At 46.4% G+C, this 24,910-nt stretch overlaps 1 protein-coding gene across 1 annotated transcript in view; it reads left to right on the top strand.

Annotated features, from left to right (window-relative positions):
* Positions 1-9,440: 9,440 nt before the first annotated feature.
* The window catches only part of LOC121281897 (granzyme K-like), a 28,006-nt gene continuing 12,536 nt past the window's right edge, over positions 9,441-24,910 (top strand). Inside the window, exons 1-3 of the mRNA XM_041195048.1 lie at positions 9,441-9,508; positions 9,731-9,875; positions 24,133-24,286. Coding sequence (XP_041050982.1) covers positions 9,445-9,508; positions 9,731-9,875; positions 24,133-24,286 — 363 coding nt within the window. The 5' untranslated portion in view covers positions 9,441-9,444. The remainder of the gene's footprint in view (positions 9,509-9,730; positions 9,876-24,132; positions 24,287-24,910) is intronic.

Genomic DNA, 24,910 nt, shown 5'->3' with positions numbered 1-24,910 from the left:
GAAGTATATTAGATCCTGAATGGCCTTGACAAGGCAGACCTGGAAAAGATGTTTCCTTTTGTGGGTGAGTCCAGAACTAGGGGGGAATGTTTAAAATTAGCGGGCACCCTTATAGGACAGAGATGAGGAGAAACATTTTCTCTCACAGTGTGACTTTGGGACTCTCCACCTCAGAAGACAGTGGAAACAGAGTCAGTGAATATTATTAAGACAGGGGTAGATAGATTCTTGTTAAGCAAAGGAATAAAAGGCTATTGGGGGTAGATAGGAATATGGAACTTGAAACACAAACAGTTCAGCCATGATCATATTGAATAGTGGAGCAGGCTCAAGGGGCCAAATGGTCCATTTCTGCTGCTATTTCATATGTTTGTAGCCTGTTGGGCAATTGCAAGTGCTGAGGCTCCTCCATTGTTACCTTTTGGGTCCCCATACCTGCCTCACTTGCAGTTACGCGCTCTTATCCTTAACCTTGGACCAAATCTCAAATCCCTACCCTAAGGGGTATGACAGCCTCCTGGAGCAATGTCCTGCTAACTTTCCCACCCACCCCCACAACTTCTCCCCCCAACCTCCCACCACCCACTCTGATGCATTGTAATGTCCAAAGCCCAAACTCCAGCTGATTAATTCTGAACTGAAATTCCTGGAGCTGCAGACCCTTACTGTAGATGTGGTTGCCAAGCACCACACTGGTGTCCGCTAGGGCCTACATGCTACAGATGCAACACATCGCTTGCCCTGCCATATTTATTTTGCTATCATTCAACTGTTATCTATAGTTAGATTAACTAATTAGACAATAAATTTAATGTAATACTTATATCTCCCCAATACCGGATTAAACAACTGTCCACATTTAAAAGGATAAAATTTTAAAACTCACCCAACCAATTACCTATCTGCTCACCAAATAAATGGCTATGAACACTCATCATGTACTGCAGGATAAAAAAAAGGTATAAAAATCAGCACCTCCTTCCCTCCCTGCAACAAATTCCCACCTGCACCAAATTCCCAAGTTAGCACACTTTCCTTGTCACTCTCAGACCCCGCCATCTCCACTCAAGTGAGTTCCACATTTTCACCACTCTTTGTGTAAAGAAGTTTCTTCTGAATTCCCTAATGGATTTCTTGGTGACTATCTTATATCAATGACCTCAATTTATGCTCTTCAGCAGAATAGATTACATTTTCTCCATTCAATCTACTCTATCAAAAGCTTTCAAATTTTAAGTACCTTGTTTAGATCAACCCTCAGCCTTGTTTTTTCAAGAGAAAAGAGATGCCATCTGTCAATCCTGTCCTGATAAGTATACCCACACATTTCTGGTATCATCCTTGTAAATTTCTTCTGTGCCCACTCCAAAGCTTCCATATCCTTTTAATAAAATGGCAGCCAGCACTGCCCACAGTACTCTGAGCGTGATATAACCAATTCAGGTTTAGCATAGCTTATAAAAACAAAAAAACTGCGGATGCTGGAAATCCAAAACAAAAACAGAATTACCTGGAAAAACTCAGCAGGTCTGGCAGCATTGGCGGAGAAGAAAAGAGTTGACGTTTCGAGTCCTCATGACCCTTCGACAGAACTTGAGTTCGAGTCCAAGAAAGAGTTGAAATATAAGCTGGTTTAAGGTGTATGTGTGGGGGGCGGAGAGATAGAGAGAGAGAGAGGTGGGGGGGGTGGGTGTGGTTGTAGGGACAAACAAGCAGTGATAGAAGCAGATCATCAAAAGATGTCAATGACAATAGTACAATAGAACACATAGGTGTTAAAGTTAAAGTTGGTAATATTATCTAAACGAATGTGCTAATTAAGAATGGATGGTAGGGCATTCAAGGTATAGCTCTAGTGGGGTTTTTTTTTTATATAATGGAAATAGGTGGGAAAAGGAAAATCTTTATAAGTTATTGGAAAAAAAAAGGAAGGGGGAAACAGAAAGGGGGTGGGGATGGGGGAGGGAGCTCACGACCTAAAGGTGTTGAATTCAATATTCAGTCCGGAAGGCTGTAAAGTCCCTAGTCGGAAGATGAGGTGTTGTTCCTCCAGTTTACGTTGGGCTTCACTGGAACAATGCAGCAAGCCAAGGACAGACATGTGGGCAAGAGAGCAGGGTGGAGTGTTAAAATGGCAAGCAACAGGGAGGTTTGGGTCATTCTTGCGAACAGACCGCAGGTGTTCTGCAAAGCGGTCGCCCAGTTTATGTTTGGTCTCTCCAATGTAGAGGAGACCACATTGGGAGCAATGAATGCAGTAGACTAAGTTGGGGGAAATGCAAGTGAAATGCTGCTTCACTTGAAAGGAGTGTTTGGGTCCTTGGACGGTGAGGAGAGAGGAAGTGAAGGGGCAGGTGTTGCATCTTTTGCGTGGGCATGGGGTGGTGCCATAGGAGGGGGTTGAGGAGTAGGGGGTGATGGAGGAGTGGACCAGGGTGTCCCGGAGGGACCGATTCCTACGGAATGCCGATAAGGGGGGTGAAGGGAAGATGTGTTTGGTGTGGTGGCATCATGCTGGAGTTGGCGGAAATGGCGGAGGATGATCCTTTGAATGCGGAGGCTGGTGGGGTGATAAGTGAGGACGAGGGGGACCCTATCATGTTTCTGGGAGGGAGGAGAAGGCGTGAGGGCGGATGCGCGGGAAATGGGCCGGACACGGTTGAGGGCCCTGTCAACGACCGTGGGTGGAAAACCTCGGTTAAGGAAGAAGGAGGGCATGTCAGAGGAACTGTTTTTGAATGTAGCATCATTGGAACAGATGCGACGGAGGCGAAGGAACTGAGAGAATGGGATGGAGTCCTTACAGGAAGCGGGGTGTGAGGAGCTGTAGTCGAGATAGCTGTGGGAGTCGGTGGGTTTGTAATGGATATTGGTGGACAGTCTATCACCAGAGATTGAGACAGAGAGGTCAAGGAAGGGAAGGGAAGTGTCAGAGATGGACCACGTGAAAATGATGGAGGGATGGAGATTGGAAGCAAAATTAATAAATTTTTCCAAGTCCCGACGAGAGCATGAAGCGGCACCGAAGTAATCATCGATGTACCGGAGAAAGAGTTGTGGAAGGGGGCCGGAGTAGGACTGCAACAAGGAATGTTCCACATACCCCATAAAGAGACAGGCATAGCTGGGGCCCATGCGGGTACCCATAGCCACACCTTTTATTTGGAGGAAGTGAGAGGAGTTGAAGGAGAAATTGTTCAGCATGAGAACAAGTTCAGCCAGACGGAGGAGAGTAGTGGTGGATGGGGATTGTTCGAGCCTCTGTTCGAGGAAGAAGCTAAGGGCCCTCAGACCATCCTGGTGGGGGATGGAGGTGTAGAGGGATTGGATGTCCATGGTGAAGAGGAAGCGGTTGGGGCCAGGGAACTGGAAATTGTTGATGTGACGTAAGGTGTCAGAGGAATCACGGATGTAGGTGGGAAGGGACTGGACAAGGGGAGAGAGAAGGGAGTCAAGATAACGAGAAATGAGTTCTGTGGGGCAGGAGCAAGCTGAGACGATCGGTCTACCAGTCCAAAATCCACAAACAGAACTGCCTTGTTTGTTTGTCCCTACAACCACACCACTCCCTCCACTTCTCTCTCTCTCTCTCTCCGCAACCCCCCCCCCCCCCACCCCCAACACACCTTAAACCAGCTTATATTTCAACTCTTTCTTGGACTTGAACTCAAGTTCTGTCGAAGGGTCATGAGGACTCGAAACGTCAACTCTTTTCTTCTCCGCCGATGCTGCCAGACCTGCTGAGTTTTTCCAGGTAATTCTGTTTTTGTTTAGCATAGCTTCCCTACTTTTGAATTTCATCCCTCTAGAAATAAAGCCTAGTTCTTGTTTTTTTTAATGGCCTTGCTAACCCATGACTTAACTTTTAGTGATTGATGTTTTTGTACTCTGAGATCCCTTGTGCCTGTACATTACATAGGCTTGCATCTTCCAAGTAACTTTCCTACCAATATGTGCTACCTCACACTTATCTGTATTGAACTTAACTTGCCAATTATTTGTCCACTTCACAAGTGTCCTCCCTAATGTCCTCCTCAATATTGATTATCCCCTCACCCCCACCAATTTGGTGCCATCGGTAAATTTAGAATTTGTGTTTTGTTATGATATGGCAGGTGGTGATTGCCAGGCTGACCAAATTCCAAAAGAAAACTTGGCCAAACTATCACAACGATTAGCAATTTGTATTGTTATTAGGAGAAGGTATGTGCACTGAAGTCAGAAATAAAGGGCAGAATTTTCTGTGCCCGCTAGTGACGGGTGTGATCGGTGGCATGAGCGGACAATATGGCGTGATCAGTTTCACGATGATGGAAAGGCACGTCGTGACTGTCTGCTCCGCCACTGATGGCAGTAAAACATCAGCATATCATTATCAGACCACCCTGTCAGGCTCTTGCACCCCTGCAGGCGACTGGTGGAGGGGGAGGTTGGGGGGGGGGTGCAAGGGAAGTCCTGCCGTTGAATATAGTGCACAAGCATACAGATAAAAATAATGGAAATAGGTGGGAAAAGAAAAATCTATATAAATATTTGGAATAAAGGGGGATCGGAAAGGGAATAGGGATGGAGGAGAGAGTTCATGAGTTAAAATTGTTGAACTCAATATTCAGTCCAGAAGACTGCAAAGTGCTTAGTCAGAAGATGAGGTGCTGTTCCTCCAGTTTGCATTCAGCTTCACTAGAACAATGCAGCAGGCCAAGGACGGACATGTGGGCATGAGAGCAGGGTGGAGTGTTGAAATGGCAAGTGACAGGGAGGTCTGGGTCATGTTTGCGGACAGACCAAAGGTGTTCCGCAAAGCGGTCACCAAGTCTGCATTTGGTCTCTCCAATGTAGAGGAAACCGCATTGACAGCAGCGAATGCAGTAGAGTAAATTGAGGAAAGTGCAAGTGAAATGCTGCTTCATTTGAAAGGAGTGTTTGGGCCCTTGGACGGTGAGGAGAGGGGAAATAAAGGGGCAGGTGTTGCACCTTCTGCGGTTGCATGGGAAGGTGCCGTGGAAGGGGATTGAAGTGTAGGGGTAATGGAGGAGTGGACCAGGGTGCCCCAGGGGGAACGATCCCTGCGGAATGCCGCCGGGGTGGGGGTGAAGGGAAGATGTTTTTGGTGGTGGCATCATGCTGGAGTTGGCGGAAATGGCGGAGGATGATCCTTTGAATGCTGAGGCTGGTGGGGTGATAAATGAGGACAAGGGGGACCCTATCATGGTTCTGCGAGGGAGAGGAAGGTGTGAGGGTGGATGCACGGGAGATGGGCCCTGTCAACTTCCCTGGGGTGGCTAGAAGTTGAAAATTCACAGTACACACTTCAAGGTCTCACATGCCCTATCCACTCATACAATGTTCAATCTTTCCTTAAATACATTTTCTCCTCTTTTTATCTTTAAATCCCATTGTTTCAACCTTCTTTGAAACTCAAACTCTTCCAAATATACGACCTTTCATGTTTCTATCTTGTCTTTGTTTTTGACTCAATAAAACATGATATCCCCATTGCTTGTTTAACAATGCACTCCCGCAAGATGCAGTCATTTTCCTTGTCACCTTCTAATTCCCCATTGTAATTCAAACAACGTCTCAGCTTATGTACAAATGCAAATGTTAGCTTGTCCATTTCCATTTCAAAATTCTTGCTTTTACATCTAATCCCTTTATGATTTAGAGCTTGCAGTCTGATTGTCTTCAGTTTAATTAAATTAGTCATACACACACACACGCACGCCCCCACAAGCCTGCTTCAGTATCTCACAGTAATAGTAGGAAAAAAATGATATTTTCTTCACAGCTTTTGATTCCAAAATCCAAATTCTTAGTATAAATTGTGGGCTTCCCATCTTCTGCCACTCTGAATCACAACCCTTTATTCCCACTCTCTGCTTTCTGCTTGAAGCCAGCCAGCAAATCATTCTATCATTGGTCCCATGCCTTTACATTCTCTGAGCTTATTTATTAGTTTATTACCTCCAGATAAATTACATTGCCATTGTCCATTGTCTCTATTCTACGTCAGTTCTCTGCCCAAAGACAGGTCCACCCCAGCCGGAACAGGAATTAAACTCCATGCTGTTGGCAGAATCCACTCCAGGGCCAGAGTTTTCTGCTCATTGGACGGACGTGCACCCAACCCCAACGAGCATAAAATGATGCACAATGATGTTGGGCGAGCGCCCGTTTTAACGCACTTGCACGATATTTCAATCAGCAGGCACGCACAGGAGTCAGAAGCACACCCGCCAACAATTAACGGGCCTGTTGAGGCCATTAAAGATTTAATGAAATGAAATTTTTCACTGACTGTCCAACCTTACAGTTGGTAGGTGGGCGGAAAGGCCAAGTCGGCTTCGGGGTCTTTGCAAAACCTCATCCACGGGTGGGATGAGGTTTCGATCAGTCATAAAAATAAATTAAAAATTTTTCAAACTAATTTCAAACATGTTAGAGTCACATGAGGGAACATGTAATTAACATTGTAAAAAACTTTCTTTCTTATTTTCAAAAATCTTCATCTCCCTGAGGCTGCTCTGTGCCCCAGGGAGCTTTTCCTGCACACACCTGCGCTTGCCCTTCTCCCACCCCCACACAGGCAGCATTGAGCACTGCAGTGTGCTTTTCATGCTGGGTGGTCCTTAATTGGCCCACCAGCTTGAGATTGCAGTTGTGGCCCAATTGCGGATGGCAGTTAGCTTCCTGGCTGCCCACGCTCACCCTCGCCAAGCCCACAAGACGAGGGCAAAATTCTGCCCCAGGCGTCTACGCAACCGAGACGACCACCCCTCCCCACCAGGGAGTTTGTGTTGCTGTGACAACATACAGTTTTACATGCTTGTTGGAGTCTGGAGCTATGGATTGTGCTGGTGGAGGAGCTATGGTTAGTGTCGGTGAGGTGAGAGTGACTGCCCTTGACACCAAATTCACATTTGACCAAGTGTGGCATCAGGGAGCCCTAGCAAAATTGGAGTCAATGGGAATCAGGGGAAAACTCTCCGCTAGCTAGAGTCATACCTAGCACAAAGGAAGATGGTTGTGGTTGTTGGAGGTCAATCATCTCAGCTCCAGGGCATCACTGCAGGAGTTCCTCAGGATAGTGTCCTAGGCCCAAACATCTTCTGCTGCTTCATCAATGACCTTCCTTCCATCATAAGGTCAGAAGTGGGGATGTTCGCTGACGATTGCACAATGTTCAGCACCATTCGCAACTCCTCAGATACTGAAGCAGTCATGTCCAAATGCAGCAAGGCCTGGACAATTTGCAGGCTTGGGCTGACAAGTGGCAAGTAACATTCACACCACACAGGTGTTAGGCAATGACCATCTCTAACAAGAGAGAATCTAACCATCATCCTTTGAATGTTCAATAGCATTGCCATCATTGAATCCCCCACTATAAATATCCTGGGGGTTACCATTGACCAGAAACTGAACTGGACTAGCTATATAAACACTGTGGCTATAAGAACAGATCAGAGGCTAGGAATCCTGCAATGAGTAACACACCTCCTGACTCCCCAAAGCCTGTCCATCATCTACAAGGCACAAATCAGGAGTGTGATGGAACACTTGCCTGGATGAGTACAGCTCCCACAACACTCAACAGGCATGACACCATCCAGAACAAAGCAGCCCACTTGATTGGCACCACATCCACAAACACTCACTCCCTCCACCAGTGACGCATAGTAACAGCAGTGTGTACCATCTACAAGATGCACTGCAGGAATTCACCAAGGATCCTTTGACAGCACCTTCCAAAACTCACAACCACTGTCATCTAGAAGGACAAGGGCAGCAGATAGATGGGAACACCACCACCTGGAAGTTCCCCTCCAAGTCACTCTCTATCCTGACTTGGAAATGTATCACCATTCCTTCAATGTCACTGGGTCAAAATCCTGGAACTCCTTTCCTAACAGCACTGTGCGTGTACCTACACCACGTGGACTGCAGTGGTTCAAGAAGGCAGCTAACCACCACCTTCTCAAAGGCAACTAGCCCTTGCCAAGCCAGAAAAGCCCACATCCCATGAATGAATTAAAAAAAAAATCTATTTCTATTACATGGGTGACCAGGTACCTCTCCCATTTGTATTACCTGTCTTTAGTGTATGTTGGAAGGATTTACAGGTTGATACTCAACATAATGTTAGGGCACATTATGAACATGCCTTCCTTGGCCATTGAGTTTTAGAGTAGGACTTGAACCTAGAGCTTCTGGTTCAGGAGCAAGGACCTAATCCACTGAGATCATATTGCTATAACTTTCTCAAAAAATCCAATAATGTTTGTCAGCAAGATTTTTTCTTTTGGAGCCTGTGATGACTCTTTATTATCATATTATTCATTTTTAGATGTTTTCTATTCTCTCCTTTAGTAGGGATTCCAGATTCCATTATTTTTCCTAACACTGATGTTAAGCTGGCCGGTTTGTAGGCTGGATATTATGCTCCCCTCCAGCAGGTTTAAAGACAAGGGGATACTCGTAATTTCCAGTGCATGGCCTTACAGCCACCTATCCACCTGCCATTGACCTGTGTGAAATTTTACATGGGACAACAGGGGCTTCAGATGACCTGCCCATCTGCAATCCTTAAGTGACCAATTTACACTGCTAATTTTTATTTCCATCAAAGTTAGTGGCAAACTTGGCAGTTAGGGGCTGTTCAATTTTAATGCCACTGAATGTCAAGACAAGGTGATTAGGTTGTCTCTTGTTGGAGATAGCCATTGCCTAGCACTTGTGTGATGCAGATATTACTTGTCAGCTATCATCCCAAGCCTGGATGCTGTCCAGGACATGCTGCATGTGGGCATGGATTACTTCATTATCTGAGGAATTGTGAATGGGACTGAAAACTGTATAATCATCAATGAGCAGCTGTAATTCTGAACTTACCATGTAGGGAAAGAACAGTTGAATAAATTTGTCCCTAAGTTGATGTTTTGAGGAACTCCTGCAGTGCAGTCCTAGGACAAAAAGGAACTCCAATAATTACAACCATCTTCTTTTGTGTTAGGAATGACTCCAGCCAATGGAAAGTTGTCCCCAAATTCTCATTAACTTCAGTGTTACCGGTGGTCCTTGATGGCTCACTTGGTCAATGCTGCCTTAATGTCAAGGGCAGTTACTCTTTCCTCACCTCTGGAATTCAGCTCATGTTCATGACACAACCAAGGCTGTAACAATGTCTAAATCCAAATGGTCCTGGCGAAACCCAAACTGAGCCTTGGTGAGTAAGTAATCTGTGAGTAAGTGTTGCATGATAGCACTGTTGATGACACTTTTTGTGATGATTAAAAGTAAGCTGACGATATTTGGATGTTGTTTTATTACAAAGTGTTAAATCTCATACAAAAATTGCCGAGTGTTTTGCACATAAACTGTAACCACATCCTTTGTCAATGCTATAAAATGAAACAATATTTTTGTCTTTGTTTATTTAACAAAATGGACAACTTAATTTGGGTGCTGTCTCTTGCTTTCAAAATTACTTTTTTGACAGGGCAAGGAGGTAAGCTGAATATCTACAATTAATTAACTGTTGCTCCAGAAGGGGCTTCTCTATTTTTTCATTTAACTTTGACCAAAGGTCTCCACTGAAAATGTAAAATGTTACAATACAGTGATCCCTGCATTTTCTGTTTTAATCCTAATTTTCAACATTTGCAGTTTTTTCAGAGCTCTCATTTTTAAACATAATACTCTTTTAGAAAATTATTATCTTTTACTGTAGGTGTCTGCTCAGAAATTATTGGGGGTCATGAGGTTCAGCCTCATTCTAGAACGTACATGGTATCTATCCAAGTGAACAAACAACATATTTGTGGAGGAGCTTTGATCGCACCAAGATGGGTACTGACTGCAGCACACTGTGAAGTGTAAGTTAATGTATTCCTCTTGCTGTATAACATAATTAAGAAGGAACATTATCGATTATAATTTTGGTTATATTTAATAATGTTGCTTAAAATAATAAGTTAAACGTTTCTGGAATGTCTGTAATCTAAATAGTATAAAGTAAATTAAAAGGCATAATGATTTCAGATGGTATGTCCTCGATTCATTTGCAAAATCTATTGAAACTTATAGTCCTCAATACTTAAAATAGGCGATCCCTTATCTCATCCAAAAAGCATTAGCTACTACTCATTGCATTGACATCAATTTCAGAGTTGATGGCTTATAGTCAAAAAGGACTTGTGTTGCAATAGTAGTGTACCTACCCCTGAGCTAGAAGCTCTGGGTTCAAGTCTGACTCCAGGACTTGATAGCCATCAAAGGTGTGTTGGTTATCAGTCTGTAAATTCTCCAATGCACCTGATAGCAAGTAGCAAAAACAGAAGCGGTTCCTGGTCGGTCATACTACAGAAGGCAATGGCAAAAGATTGTTGTACTTTGCCAAGCACAATCATAGACATGTCCATGGTTGTTATGCCCTCTTAGATTAGGGTACCTGGAGGGCCATGTTATCTAGTAGGAAAAAGCGACACTAAAAAATTCCAGCTTCCAGCTAATAGCTGAAAAGGATGATATTTCAAGTTTTAAAACGTTTAATGCCACAAATGACTAAAACATAATTGACAAAACACTACTTTTGTAGGAAATTTATATGTTAAACTACAGAGAAAGAACACTCCCCTTTTATGCTTATCACACATCACTATTTCCACTTTTTTACAGTCCTAATAGCAAACAATCCACAGTCATTTCCATTTTCCAATGGTTTCACATCTTCCTATTTCATTGAGTAGCAACTTCATGGCAGGGAAGTGGTGGCTTAGTGCTATTGTCACTGGGCTAGTAATCCAGAGATACAGGGTAATGCTCTGGGGGCTGGGGTTTGAATCCCACCATAGCAGATTGTGGAATTTGAATTCAATCATTAATGTCCAATGATGAGCATGAAATCACTGTTGAATGTTGTATAAAACCCATCTGGTTCACAAATGACTTCGGGGAGGAAATTGCCACCCTTACCTGGTCTAGCCTCCATGTGACTCCAGGCCCACAGCAATATGGTTGACTCTAAATGCCTCTGAAATGACCTAGCAAGCCGTTCAGTCAATTAAGTCAATAAAGAATGAAACCGGCTAGACCACCGGCATCAACCTAGGCACCGGAAACAACAATGGCAAACTCAGCCCTGTCGGCCCTGAAAAGTCCTCCTTACTAGCATTTGAGGGCTTGTGCCAAAATTGGGAGAGCTGTCTCACAAACTAGTCAAGCAACTGCCTAGCATAGTCATATTCATGGAATCATACCATTCAATGAAGAGTACAAGGGGGCATGCCAGGAGCAACAGCAAACATACCTAACAATAAAGTGTTAATTTGGTGAAGCTACAACACGGGAGGACTTGCTTGCCAAACAGCATAAGCAGCAAGTGATAGACAGAGCGAAGCGATTCCACAACTCGTGGATCAGATCTAAGCTCTGCAGTCCTGCCAAATCCAGCCATGAATGATGGTGGACAACTAAGCAACTCACTGGAGGAGGAGGGTCCACAGATAACCCCATCCTCAATGATGAGGGAATCCAGAAAATTAATGCAAAAGATAAGGCTGAGACATTAACAACAATCTTCAGCCAGGAGTGCTGAATGGACGATCCATCTCATTCTCCTCTGGAAGTCCCCAGCATCACAGATGCCAGTTTTCAGCCAATTCAATTCACTCCACATGATATCAAGAAATGGCTGAAGGCACTGGATACTGCAAAGGCTATGGGCCCCGACTACATTCTGGCAATAGTACTGAGGGCTCTAGAACTTGCCGTACCCATAGCCAAGCTGTTCCAGTACAATTACAATACTGGCATCTACCCAGTAATTTAACAATTGCCCTTGTATGTCCTGCACTCAAAAAGCAGGACATATCCAACTTGGCCAATTACAGCCCCATCAGTCTACTCTTGATCATCAGTAAAGTGATGGAAGGGGTCATCAACTGTGCTATCAAGTGGCATTTGCTTAGCAATAACCTGCTCACTGATGCCCAGTTTGAGTTCCGCCAGGGCCATTCAGCTCCTGACCTCAATAAAGCCTTGGTTCAAACATGGACAAAAGAGCTGAACTCCCGATGTGAGGTGAAAGTGACTGCACTTGACATCAAGGCAGCATTTGACCGAGTTTGGCATCAAGGAGCCCTAGCAAAACTAGAGTCAATGGGAGTCAGGGGGAAAGCCTCAACTGGTTGGAGTCATACCTAACACAAAGAAAGATGGTTGTGGTTGTTGGAGGTCAGTCACCTCAGTTCCAGGACATCACTGCAGGTGTTCCTCAGGGCCAATCATCTGCAGCTGCTTCATCAATGACATCACTTCCTTTGTAAGGTCAGAAGTGGGAATGTTCACTGATGATTGCCCAATGTTCAGCACCATTCGTGACTCTTCAAATGCTGAAGCAGTCAATGTCCAAATGCAGCAAGACCTGGACAATATCCAGGCTTAGGCTCACAAGTGGCAAGTAAAATTCGGGCCACACAAGTGCCAGGCAATGACCATCTCCAACAAGAGAGAATCTAATCATTGCCCTTTGACATTCCATAGCATTACCGTCACTGAATACCCAACATCTTAGGGGTTACCATTGACCAGAAACTGAGCTGGACCAGCCATTTAAATACTATGGCTACAAGTGCAGGTCAGAGACTAGGAATCCTGTGGTGAGGAACTCACCTTCTGGCTCACCAAACTCTGCCCACCATCTACCAGGCACAAGTCGGGAGCATGATGGAATACTCTCCACTTGCCTGGATGAGTGTAGCTCCAACAGCACTCAAGAAGCTCAACACTGTCACTGATCTGACACTTGCAGCCATCAGTTCAAATACTGGAACTGGGTGTACCTTAGAGTTAGTATCAAGTCAAGATCAGCATGTGCTGAGTCACTGCGTAGGAGAGTCTGCAGCCAGGCCATGGGGAAAGGATAGCTTGCATACCAGCTCACCAGAGAATGAGATTGCAGACACATTCCGAAGCCGGGGTCTCAGATGAGGACTTTTACAGGGTAGTGTACAGGATAGTGCTGCTGAGAATAACACACAGGGATGCAATGGCCAGACAACCTCTTGTTACCGTCATGAAACATGGAGGAGTCCAGCTTCAGCATGAAGCACAGCTGCACACGAAGACCATTCTTTCAGGTATGGAGGTGATGGCCAATTCCAGGGAGACACTTGCCAAACCAGCTACAATGAAGCATCAAATGTCACCCTCAGCTCCATTGCAGCATTAGCAGAAATCACCCAATGTCTTAGTGTTGCATTGGGAGCTCAGACTGAGAGCAGGAGGTCTATGCTTCATGTCATGTCAGGCTCAGCTACTGCCATCCTAGCAGTAGATCTTAATGTTCAAAAGGCTTATAGGTTCTTACAGCAGTCCAGCATCTTTTCTCCAATAGATTATTAGGATTGCTGAGACACTAACCCACAGCTCAGAACCTGATGTCCTCTCTCAGGATGACAGCATTCATGCTCTCACAGTGCCACTCTGCCCATGCCTGTCAGCCAGCCAACATAGACTGCTGCCATCCATGCCAAGGTGATGCAGCCTGAGGCTGGGATCGCAAGAGCCAGAACCGCTCAAGGTTGTTCTCCAAGGCCATTTGCAGTCTTTGCTAGAGGAAGTCAGCAGCCTTCCACCAGCCATGCTACAACTAGTGGGAACCTTAAGTGGCTCAGTCATATAAATACTGTGGCTTCAAGTGCAGGTCAGAGGCTAGGAATCCTGTGACAAGTAACTCCCCAAAGCTTGTCCACCATCTACTAGTCACAAATCAAGAATGTGATGGAATACTCTACACTTGCCACAGCTCCAAAAGTACTCAAGAAGCTCAACACCAATCAGGACAAAGTGGCCTGCTTGATTGGCAGCCCATCCACCAACTTAAATATTCACTCCCTCCATTGCAGCCATACAGTGACAGCATTGTGCACCATTTACAAGCTGCACTGCAACATCTTGCCAATGTTCCTTAACCAGGATCTTCCAAGCCAGTGACCTCTACCACCTAGAAAGACAAGGACAGTTGACACATGGGAACAGCACGATCTGCAAGTTCCCCTCCAAGTCACACCCCATCTTGACTTGGAACTATATTGCTGTTCCTTCACTGTCACTGAGTCGAGATCCTGGAACTCCCTTCCTAACAGCACTGTGGGTGTACCTACACCACATGGACTGCAGAAGTTCAAGAAGGCAGCTCACCACCACCTTCTCAAGGACAGTTAGGATGGACAACAAGTGAAGTGATGCTCACATCCCATGAAAGAATTTTTGAAAAATCAGTGCATAGGAGCACTAGAGCAGGTAAAGCCACCCACAAGACTGGCAGGGAATGCATAAGGATGAATGGTTCAGTTTATATGTATGAATGGAAGTGTGGATGGATAAAGTTGTTATGGAAAGTTTTTTTGTTGGCGGTTTAATTGCAGGAATTTGACCAAAGGATGCTGTGATGGGCCAGAGCAGGTGGATTGAAAGGTGGGTTATTCTGGAATAATGGTGAAGATGGTCTGAGATCTTTGGGGAACCGGACATTCAATAGGGGCTTACAGACACTCTGTATGGGGTAAAGGAGCCTTGGATGCATCCTCCCTGCATTCTCTTCTTTTCCTCCTCCTGAGATGGCCTCTGAATATCTTGTGCCAAGAGCTGAATCCTCATGATGCAGTGATGTTATGAAGGATGCAGCAGAGCACTACAAACTTAGACACCTGTCCTTGTGAGGACAGGTTTGCTACCCTTGAGTGCTCCAGGCAGCAGAACCATTGCTCCAGGACACCAATGGTTAACTCCATGATGTCCTTTGTGGCTGCATGGTTCCTGTTATAGGTACACTGTCCTCCCATGGTCAGGTGTTGGAGGGGAGCCATGAGGCAGGTATATAAATGATATACCTTGTCTCCACACAGCTGGTCTCTGGTTCATTGTGCTGGTTCAAGGGCAGTGGTAACAGCAGACTGCCACAGAATGAAGGCATTGTGGCTGCTTCCAGGGAAGTGGGTATTCATCAACAAGCTGATCTAGGCATGGTGCACACCACCAGCACATTGATGCCATGACAACCCTTTGTTTGGGTTCAGCATTTACATATGGCTCCGCAGCATCATGCACATGCAGTCAATGACTCCCTGCACTAGTGGAATCCCACTACCCCTGGCAGAGAAAAGACAATAAAGTCTCCTGTCCTGGTGATTAGAGTCTCTGTTACCTCCCTGATGCAATGATAGTCAGCAAGCTTGAAGGTGTTGGCTCTGTTGCCTGCTCCCAGCTGGAAAGATCTGCTTCTGTAGAGGTTGAGGACAATGGCGAGCTTGACAGCCACCAGTAGCTTTGTCCTTGCCCTGCTTGTGGCTTTGGATCCTGTTGAAGGAGATGACACTGGCCAGTGGCCACCTCCTTGATGAATGGACTCAGACATTGCACCTGGCTGAGTGGGAAATAGAAGTGCCCCCTAAAGATTCTTGGTTGAGAGCCCTCCTCCATCTCCAACTTGCACAGCTTCTTCTCTCCACTGCTCGTTCTCAATCCACCTGCTGTGTTACAGCCCAAATGGGCTGCAGTCATAGACCTCATAACTCTTGCAGGCTTTCTGCTGACAGGGTAGAAAAGTCCTCTGACCTCGCTGTCAGGATTCAGTTCTTTCAAAATCCAATGAGTCAACAAAAGACCTCACAGTGCTTCTGCGAACTTTGCAAGAGTCAATCACCTATAAGTTTGATGGCTAGCCTTTTAAATAATGTTAATGTTCAACCAGGAGTGAATGGGACAGGTTGTCAACTCCAACTGCATGAACAAAATTGGCAGTATGCACGTCAATCAGCCTGAGATGCCATTTGATGTCCCAACCTTCTTATTCTGTATGCATCCGCTGCATGCAAGGTACACCCACATGAGCACCCTCATGAGCACAAACATCACGTGCTGTGCTAGCTACGCCGCAAATGGCCAGAAGCAGTGGGGTGCCAGCCATTTTTAGTTTCTCTGGTTTCCATAATGCCATTTGTCACTGGACTAGTACTCCAGAGACCCAGGGTAATGCTCTGGGGACCCAGGGTTCAAATCTCACCACAGCAGATGGTGAAATTTGAATTAGATAAATATCTGGAATTAAAAGTCTAATGATGACCATGAAACTATTGTTGATTGTTGTTAAAAACCCAAAGGTTCACTGATATCCTTTAGGGAAGGTAATCTGCTGTCCTTATCTGGTCTGGCCTGCATGTGGCTCCAGACCTACAGCAATGTGATTACTCTTAAATTGCCTCTGAAATGGCCTAGCAAGCCATTCAGTTCTCAAGGGCAATTAGGGATGGGCAATAAATGCTGGCCCAGCCAGCAACGCCCACAACCCATAAACGAATACTAAAAAAAGAACTCTAGCAAGCCTGAATTTAGCAATCAGAGAACTTGTGTTGTATTTAAGGGTTTTCACGCCCTTTTATACTGCCCATCACATAGAATGGGAAAATCACACTTGCACAAATACATACATGACAATAGATGGAGTATAAAAACTCTATCGAGTAGAAAATGTTAAGTGTTGTGTCCATTTTTAGGGTATTAAATGAGCACAAAGCATTGCAATTTGGCAGTGGGGTGGCTTGCACCCAATCTAGACAAACATTGGTTAGAATTGGTAGGGCCCTTATTTTTATATGACACTGTCAGACCCCTTAAACAGGTGCCAGGCCCCTCAAATATGTTAATCATGGAACAGACGCCTGTTGAATCACGACTTTTTCAAAATTGTACCCCGATCAGGAGCACCCCTGGCTGCCAAGATAAGTTTGAGAACTTATTTTTTAATGAAACCTGTTCTTCAGAGGGAACAGGGATGCTTCTCCAACTTAATAGGCTTGTCATCTCTTCCACCCCACCCAACCCCAACTATTCTAGCCCCTTTTAATCACATCACCCTTACCCCACCCCCCGCTACCAGCTCACAGAACCAACCTGAGAGCCAATGTTGGGGAAGCAGGTAGGTCAGAATTGTTTCTGTTTGTTGGCCACCCTTCTTCTGGGGACTCAACCAGTGAGGCTCTAGCATTCCTTAGGCCCCTTGCTTTAGACACATGTTGCCTCTGCCCTAAACTGGTTCAGATTAATTTCTTATTGGTGGATATATTGTATGCTGCAAGAAGAGGCCGAAAATGGCACCCTATGATAGCTTTAGGATTGCACAAATAGTAGCTTGGATATTGAACCCTAAGTTATCCATAGTTTCTCCATAAAGAGAGAAGCTCAAATGTGGCTATGGGTGCATAAATCAGATTGCTTTTGAAGATGGCTTTGATTTTAACATATCCTTAACCATTGTGTTGATACTGTTATAGGCTGTCCTCTCCTGTTATGTGCTAGTTTCCCTTTAAATAGCAGAGTAGTTGGGATTGGGCTTGGTGATTTGCCTCATAGAATGTCTTCTGATGGTACATTCTGTCTTCCATCATGACATCTATAAAATAATTTATATAACACTGATATTTGCACCCAATACCTTACTGGCTGCATCCATGCTAACATTTAAATGCTTCTTGCATACATCTAATTGCTACTGTGCTGTATGTCTATATCTGCCCTACAACCCTTATCAACAGTAATGATAATGCTTTTCCTTTGTGTTTTACTTAAATCCTGCAACTTCTGCTCCCACCAGCACATTCAAGTGTTGGAGACAGTGGGAAGAATTTTCCAAGCCTTGATGACCTTGACAGTCGTCCTCTGGCCAGTGGAGTCTGTGCTGGTCCCGCCTGGGAGGGAGCAGCTAGTGCCATGCATGGCATCTCCCCAGTCACCGCAGCCTCATCAGATGCCAGGGTCACTGACAGAGGGGCAGAGGAGCTGCTGCTATCATCCAGAGCACCTGGGAGGAGCCCACAGAGATGACAAGCAGCTCGAGCACCAACGTGAGGTTGCCCTGGACCTCCCTGCTCACCATTGATGGATGGACACCTAGCTAGGATATTGGGTGCCTCATCCATCTCTTACTGACACTGACCACCTGAGGTCAGTGCCTGTGTGAGGGTTTGCAGGTCCAAGCACAACCCCAGGAACGCCTGATTCTGCCCCTGGAGCTGCCTCTCCATGAGAGTCGCCACTCTCTCAATGGAGGGGGCGGTGCTTTCACCCATGACGGTCGATGCAGTGCTCACGCTCTGCATCGTCTCCTCCATCACAGAGACCATGGCACACACACTCTCATGGATATCCGCCAGATTCTCCAGCTTAACTCGCTGGACAACCAGCTTCTGCTGCCTAACGGATGACTCATCATCAGCCTTCAACTGAGCATCGTCCTGGTCTCCAGCAGTCCTCCGACTGCCGGCGCCCTGGGCACTCTCTGCTTCCACCTGCACCTCAAGTGAGTGTGAAGTGTCCTCACCAATAAAAACTGAGCCACCACTCTAATGCCCACTGAAGTGCTGGTATCTGCGCTGGTGCCTGCTTCAGAGAGTGGGTGTGATGCAGGTAAAAATGATGCCCGGTGGTCCTCCAGTGTCAGGGGTGGCCCTCTGGGGTCTGCAGATTGGACGCCTGCTGGTGAACCTAAAAAGAGGAAGAAGGACATGTCATTAGTTAAATGTCATTAGTCATCACACTGTCACTGTGCATGCCAGGCACCCGGGTGAGACAATGGAGATCTGCATCATGGTGCCATCGTCCTCCAATGATCAATGGGGTCTCCAGGTTCAAGGTTCACATCAATGAAGAGTCTACACTAGAATGGTTGTACAATCTGAGACTCTCAACGCTGTGCACTGTGCTTTTACCTTCGGCTGGCACCCCCACTTGTCCACACCCAGTTGCATGGGGACCATGCCGGCTCTCAAGCTCTAGGGCGTCCTGCTCGTACCTGGTGAGCAGCAGCAGGTTGGGGGTTCTCCGCCTGTACATGCCCTCTTGGCTTGGCTATGGCTCGTCTTCTCCTGAAAGGACAGAGGAGCATTGATTAATCCACTCTCTACCTGCAACGCTATAGCAGCCTGGCCAACCCCAGCTGAGGAACACCTCCCAGGGGCACATCAGAGTCATGGTCCTCAAGCTGCAAGACTCAGTCTAAGCAGCCAGGGCCCATCCCCTTGGCTAGAGCTTCTTGAACTCTAGCATCATTTACAGTTGGCGCTCAGATTCTAGCACCCCTGAGGTCCACGGGGGGATGGCCAGACCTTAATGCTTCTGCACACTGACCCATGCCAACACAATACTAACCCTTTCTGAGCACAGCAGGTCATTGAAGCACTTCCAGCAGCATTAAATCATAGTCGGCGGCTGGTTTCACGGGCAATCCCGGGATGTGGGCTTTGCTGGCTGGGCCAGCATTTAACGCCCATCCCTAGTTACCCATGAGAACGTGATGGTGAGCTGCCTTCTTGAACTACTGCAGTCCATGTGGTGTAGGTACACCCACAGTGCTGTTAGGAAGCGAATTTCAGGATTTTGACTCAGTGACAGTGAAGGAACGGCGATATATTTCCAAGTCAAGATGGTGAGTGACTTTGAAGGGAACTTCAAGGTGGTGGTGTTCCCATGTATCTGCTGCCGTTGTCTTTCTGCATGGTAGTGGTTGCGGGTTTGGAAGGTGCTGTTCAAGAAGCCTTGGTGAGTTCCTGTAGTGCGCCTTGCAGATGGTACACACTGCTGCTACTGTGCGTCAGAGGTGGAGGGAGTGAATGTTTGTGGATGTGGTGCCAATCAAGCAGGCTGCTTTGTCCTGGATGGTGTCAAGCTTCTTGAGTGTTGTGGGAGCTGTATTAATCCAGGCAATTGAGCAGTATTCCATCACACTCCTGACTTGTGTCTTGTAGATGGTGGACAGGCTTTGGGGAGTCAGGAGGTGAGTTACTCGTCGCAGGATTTCTAGCCTCTGACCAGTTCTTGTAGCCACAGTAATTATATGGCTGGTTCGGTTCAGTTTCTGATCAATGGTAACCCCCAGAATGTTGATAATGGGGGATTCAGTGATGGTAATGCCATTGAACGTCAAGGGGCAATGGTTAGGTTCTCTCTTGTTGGAGATGGTCTTTGCCTGGCACTTGTGTGGCATGAATATTACTTGCCACTTGTCAGCCCAAGCCTGCATATCTTGCTACATTTGGACTTGGACTGCTTCAGTATCTGAGGAGTCCTAAATGGTGCTGAACATTGTGCAATCATCAGCAACATCCACACATCTGACCTTATGATGGAAGGAAGGTCATTCATGAAGCAGCTGAAGATGGTTGGGCCTAGGACACTACCTGAAGGAACTCCTGCAGTAATGTCCTGGAGCTGAGATGCCTGACCTCCAACAACCAAAACTGTTGATGACCCCTTCCATTACTTTAATGATGATCGAGAGTACACTGATGGGGCGGTAATTGGCCGGGTTGGATTTGTCCTGCTTTTTGTGTACAAGATATATCTGGGCAATTTTTCACATAGCTGGGTAGATGTACTGGATCAATTTCGCTATGGTCACAGCAAGTTCTGGAGCAAAAGTCTTCAGTACTATTGCCAGAATATTGCCAGGGCCTTTGCCTTTGCTATATCCAGTGCCTTCAGCCATTTCTTGTTATCATGCGGAGTGACTCGAATTGGCATCAGTGATGCTGAGAGACTCTGGAGGAGACCCAGGTGGATCATCCACTCAGCACTTCTGGCTGAAGATTGTAGCAAATGCTTCAGCCTTATCTTTTGCACTGATCAACTGGGCTCCCCTATCTTTGAGGACGGGGATGTTTGTGGACCCTCCTCCCCCAGTGAGTTGTTTAATTGTCCACCATCATTCACAACTGGATGTGGCAGGATTGCAGAGCTTAGATCTGATCTGTTGGTTGTGGGATCACTCAGCCCTGTCTATCACTTGCTGCTGATGCTGTTTGACATGCAAATAGTCCTGTGTTATAGCTTCACCAGGTTGACACCTCATTTTTAGGTATGCCTGCTAGTGCTCCTGGCATGCCCTCCTGCACTCTTCATTGAACTACTTTTGATCCCCTGGCTCGATGGTAACGGTAGAGTTGGAGATATGCCAGACCATGAAGTAACAGATTGTGTTCCAGCAAAGTTCTGCTGCTGCTGATGGCCCACAGCGCCTCATGAATGCCCAGTCTTGAGTTGCCAGATCTGTTCGAAATCTATCCCATTTAGTACGGTGGTAGTGCCACACAACATGATGGAAGGTATCCTCATTGTGAAGGTGGGATTTTGCCTCTACAATGACTGTGCGGAGGTCTCTCCTACCAATACTGCCATGGACAGATGCATCTGCAGCAGGTAGGTTGGCGAGGATGAGGTCAAGTATGTTTTTCCCTCTAGGTTCCCTCTCTGACTGCCACAGACCCAGCCTAGCAGCTATGAAGTCCCCACCCAGAGTACATTCTGCACCGTTGCCACCCTCAGTGCTTCCTCCAAGTGATGGAGGAGCACTGATTCATCAGCTGAGGGAGGGCCGAACATGGTAAGCAGCAGGAGGTTTCCTTGCCCATGTTTGACCTGATGCCATGAGGCTTCATGGGGTCCAGAGTTGATGTTGAGGACTCCCAGGGCATCTCCCTCCCAACTGTATACCTACTTCTGCTGGATCTGTCCCGCCAGTGGGACAGGACATGCCCAGGGATGGTGATGGTGGTGTCTGGGACATTATCTGTGAGGTATGATTCCGTGAGAATGACTATGTCAGGTCGTTGCTTGAAGACTCTGTGAGACAGCTCTCTCAATTTTGGCACTAGCCCCCAGGTGTTAGTAAGGGGGACTTTGCAGGGTTGATAGGTTGCCGTTTCCGGTGCCTAGGTCGGTGCCGGGTGGTCAGTCCGGCTTCATGAGGGCAGAATGATCCCGCATTATCCGACCCTCTTTGACTTACCCTGGAGCGATTGTGAGCCCCGATTTCCTTTTGCAATTGAAACAGCTATTAAGATCCCTTTTAACCCAGGATCCCTTCTTAACCAAAAGTCCACATGTTGCCGACTATACCTGTATTGCTCGCCATGGTCAGCAAGGCATGAGCACAGCAGGATAAACTTCTTCAGTGAAGCTGACAAGCTTCAGTTACACTGAAGAGTTACAGCCATAGCCAGGTGAGAGGCCATTGTTCACATCACTTCTTTTTTCAGAGAGTGCCTTCACTGCTCGGCACTTCTTCACCTGTCTAGCATTTCACTTACCTTCAACTGTAATTCCCTGCTGCCTGCTGCCAAACTTCAGCATAGCATGGGACCAGCTAATGCAGCTCTATTTTTTTTTCCTTTATTCATGGGATGTGGGCATCACTGGCTAGGCCAGCATTTATTGCCCATCCCTAATTGGCCCTTGTTCAGAAGGCAGTTAAGAGTCAGCCACATTGCTGAGTCACAGTTAGGCCAGACCGGGTAAGGACAGCAGATTTCCTTCCCTAAAGGGCATTAGTGAACAATCAACAATGGTTTCATGACCATCATCAAACTTTTAATTCCAGATTTTTATTGGATTCAAATTTCACTGAAATCTGCTGTGGTGAGATTCAAACCCAGGTCCCCAGAGCATTACCCTGGGTCTCTGGAATACCAGTCCAGTGACAATACCACTCTGCCACCACCTCCCCATCTTCCACCTCTGCTGAGGGGTACTATCAGAGGCCACACAACCACCAACTCCAGCAGAAGCTGGAGCAACACCAGCAGCAGCACCAGATGTGTGCTTCTCAGCTGCAAAGGGAAAGGACACAGAGATCCAACTCCCAGGAGGCGACACACCAAACACAAGGTTTACAGGCAGAGGATCAGCCCTCTCCACATCTCTGATCTCCAGTGTCTCAGGAGTTCAGGCTCTCACGGGAGGTTCACTGACATTTGCAACCTCCTGGAACAAAATCTTCTTCCCGTTGGACCAGGTGGGCACACATCACCCAATGGCCAACAAGGTGCCTGTCATGGGAGGGCCACCCTCCCCCTTACTCCCCTCCCCCTTACCCCCCTACCCCTTACCCCTTCCACCACCACCACCCACCTGTTCTCTGCTTCTTGACAGGTTGTGTGCTCTCTACCTCTGCAAGGAGAGAATGCAGAGAGTTATGAGAATTTGAAAAGGAGGGAACGGCACCATATGTGGATGGTGACTGAGACACAGGCATGACTGGGCAATAGGCTGAGTTGGGTGTTATTGTTGGCTGTTCAGATGGGGGTGTGAGCTGCCTGCAGTGAGAGCAGCTGCAAGGTGTGTGACCCTGTGACCTCCTGTGCAGGAGAACAATGGGAAAGTCAGAGTGTGGAGATTGGCACCTGTAAGCGTCATGCCACTCACCTTCTAAGCCTCCTGAGGTCCTGGATCCCCTTGGTGCACAATCTCCAGATTGGAGGGGCACATTCTGCTGCTGACATCCTTGGCTACCTACATCCAAACCTGCTTGGTTACAGAGGTTGTTTTCTTTGTCCTCTTCCTCCCATCCTTGGGAGAGCTCACCTCACTGCAGCCCCTCACATCCTGCAGCAGGACCTCCAGGGAAGGGTGAGGAACCTGGGTGGAGGGATGGACAACATGTGAGCAGCCTTTCCAGGTGTCCTTTCCATTCCTATGATCGATGCAGCCTCCAAAATCCAAGTGCTGGTGAGTCCTTGTAACCCTTCCTTTCACGGAATGGGCCTGCCCTCTCCAATTGGCTTGGAGCCCAGAGGCAATATGCTAATACCTTTGCTCTGGGAAAGACCTTTGTAAAGCCCACCCATTAGGATATCAGATTCTCAACTAGAAAATGATTCCACCAATCCAGCAGGGACAAAGGCCACAGGATTCCATCCAACATCATGCCTACCGGGATGTAGTGGTATGCTTTTAGCTTTGTACAATCTCAGAAAGCTGGGCTTCTTACCAGGAACATTATTTCGCTTGTACAAATTATACAAATTGCAATTCGAAAGGCTTACTGTGAAATTAGTTTCTTTCTTCTGTTAGCAGTCAAGCTTGATCCAATAGTTTTCAACATTTATATTTGTTTAGTGGCTTGTTAGCCGCATGTGAAGTGTTAAAGATTGTTACTTGATTCATTATGCTTTTGCCTTGTCACTAACAAAATCACATTCCTCCAATTTCATGAGCTAATGTTTCAGTGAAGACAAATCACAAGGCCCTTTTATTCCAGATGCCTTATGCAATTGAATTATTTCTCTTTAATTGTTCCAGATTTTGGAAAAATAGGAAGATTGAAGTGATACTTGGAGCTCATTCACTTTTGAAGAGACAAGAAGAGAGACAACAGGTGTTGGGAGTCAAGAAGTGTTTCCCTCATCCACAATTTAATTTGAAAAGAAAAGAAGATGATATTATGCTGGTTCAGGTACTTCTGGTGTGATTGGATAAGTAACTATGGAGTAAACTTGGCTATGCCAAGGTACCAAAATCCCAGTTTGAGTCACGGGGGCAGGATTTTAACTCTCTCTACCTGGAGGAAACTGGGTGAGATGGCAGGCAAAATGAAAGACAACACTTGCACACTACTTTCCCGACTTGATATGGCCAACTGTAATATTAAATTGCAAGTGGCAAGGACATTCTTCCAAGTTAAAAGTGCAAATTATCTGTCATTTTAACCTGAGGACTAAGCAGGTGGGAAGAGGTGACTTGCTCACGAGGCCAAACCTGCTGGGAGCAGTCTCCAGGGCAAGAAGAGGCCCAGCAATATCAGTTGTTAAATATTTTACAGGTTTCCTTGCAGGTCAAAGGAAGCAGCCATGCACCGCTGTGCCTCACAATGAAACCTTGGGTCTTCCCTGGCCCAGGCTTCCCTGATTGGGATTCTCCTCCCACACCATTTGCTTTGAAATGTGGACTGTCCTCCCGGATTCCCAGTGGTGGTCTCCTCACAGCTGGGCCAGGTTTCCTCCCGAGCTCCCACTTTGATTTGGGAAGTTGACAAATAGCATTCTAATCATGTCCAACAGTTAAAATCCGTTGAGACTGC

This window comes from Carcharodon carcharias, chromosome 1 (genome assembly GCF_017639515.1).
Source record: "Carcharodon carcharias isolate sCarCar2 chromosome 1, sCarCar2.pri, whole genome shotgun sequence".
NCBI lineage: Eukaryota > Metazoa > Chordata > Chondrichthyes > Lamniformes > Lamnidae > Carcharodon > Carcharodon carcharias.
Note: the sequence above shows the minus strand (reverse complement) of the source record. Positions and strands in the feature narration are given on the sequence as shown.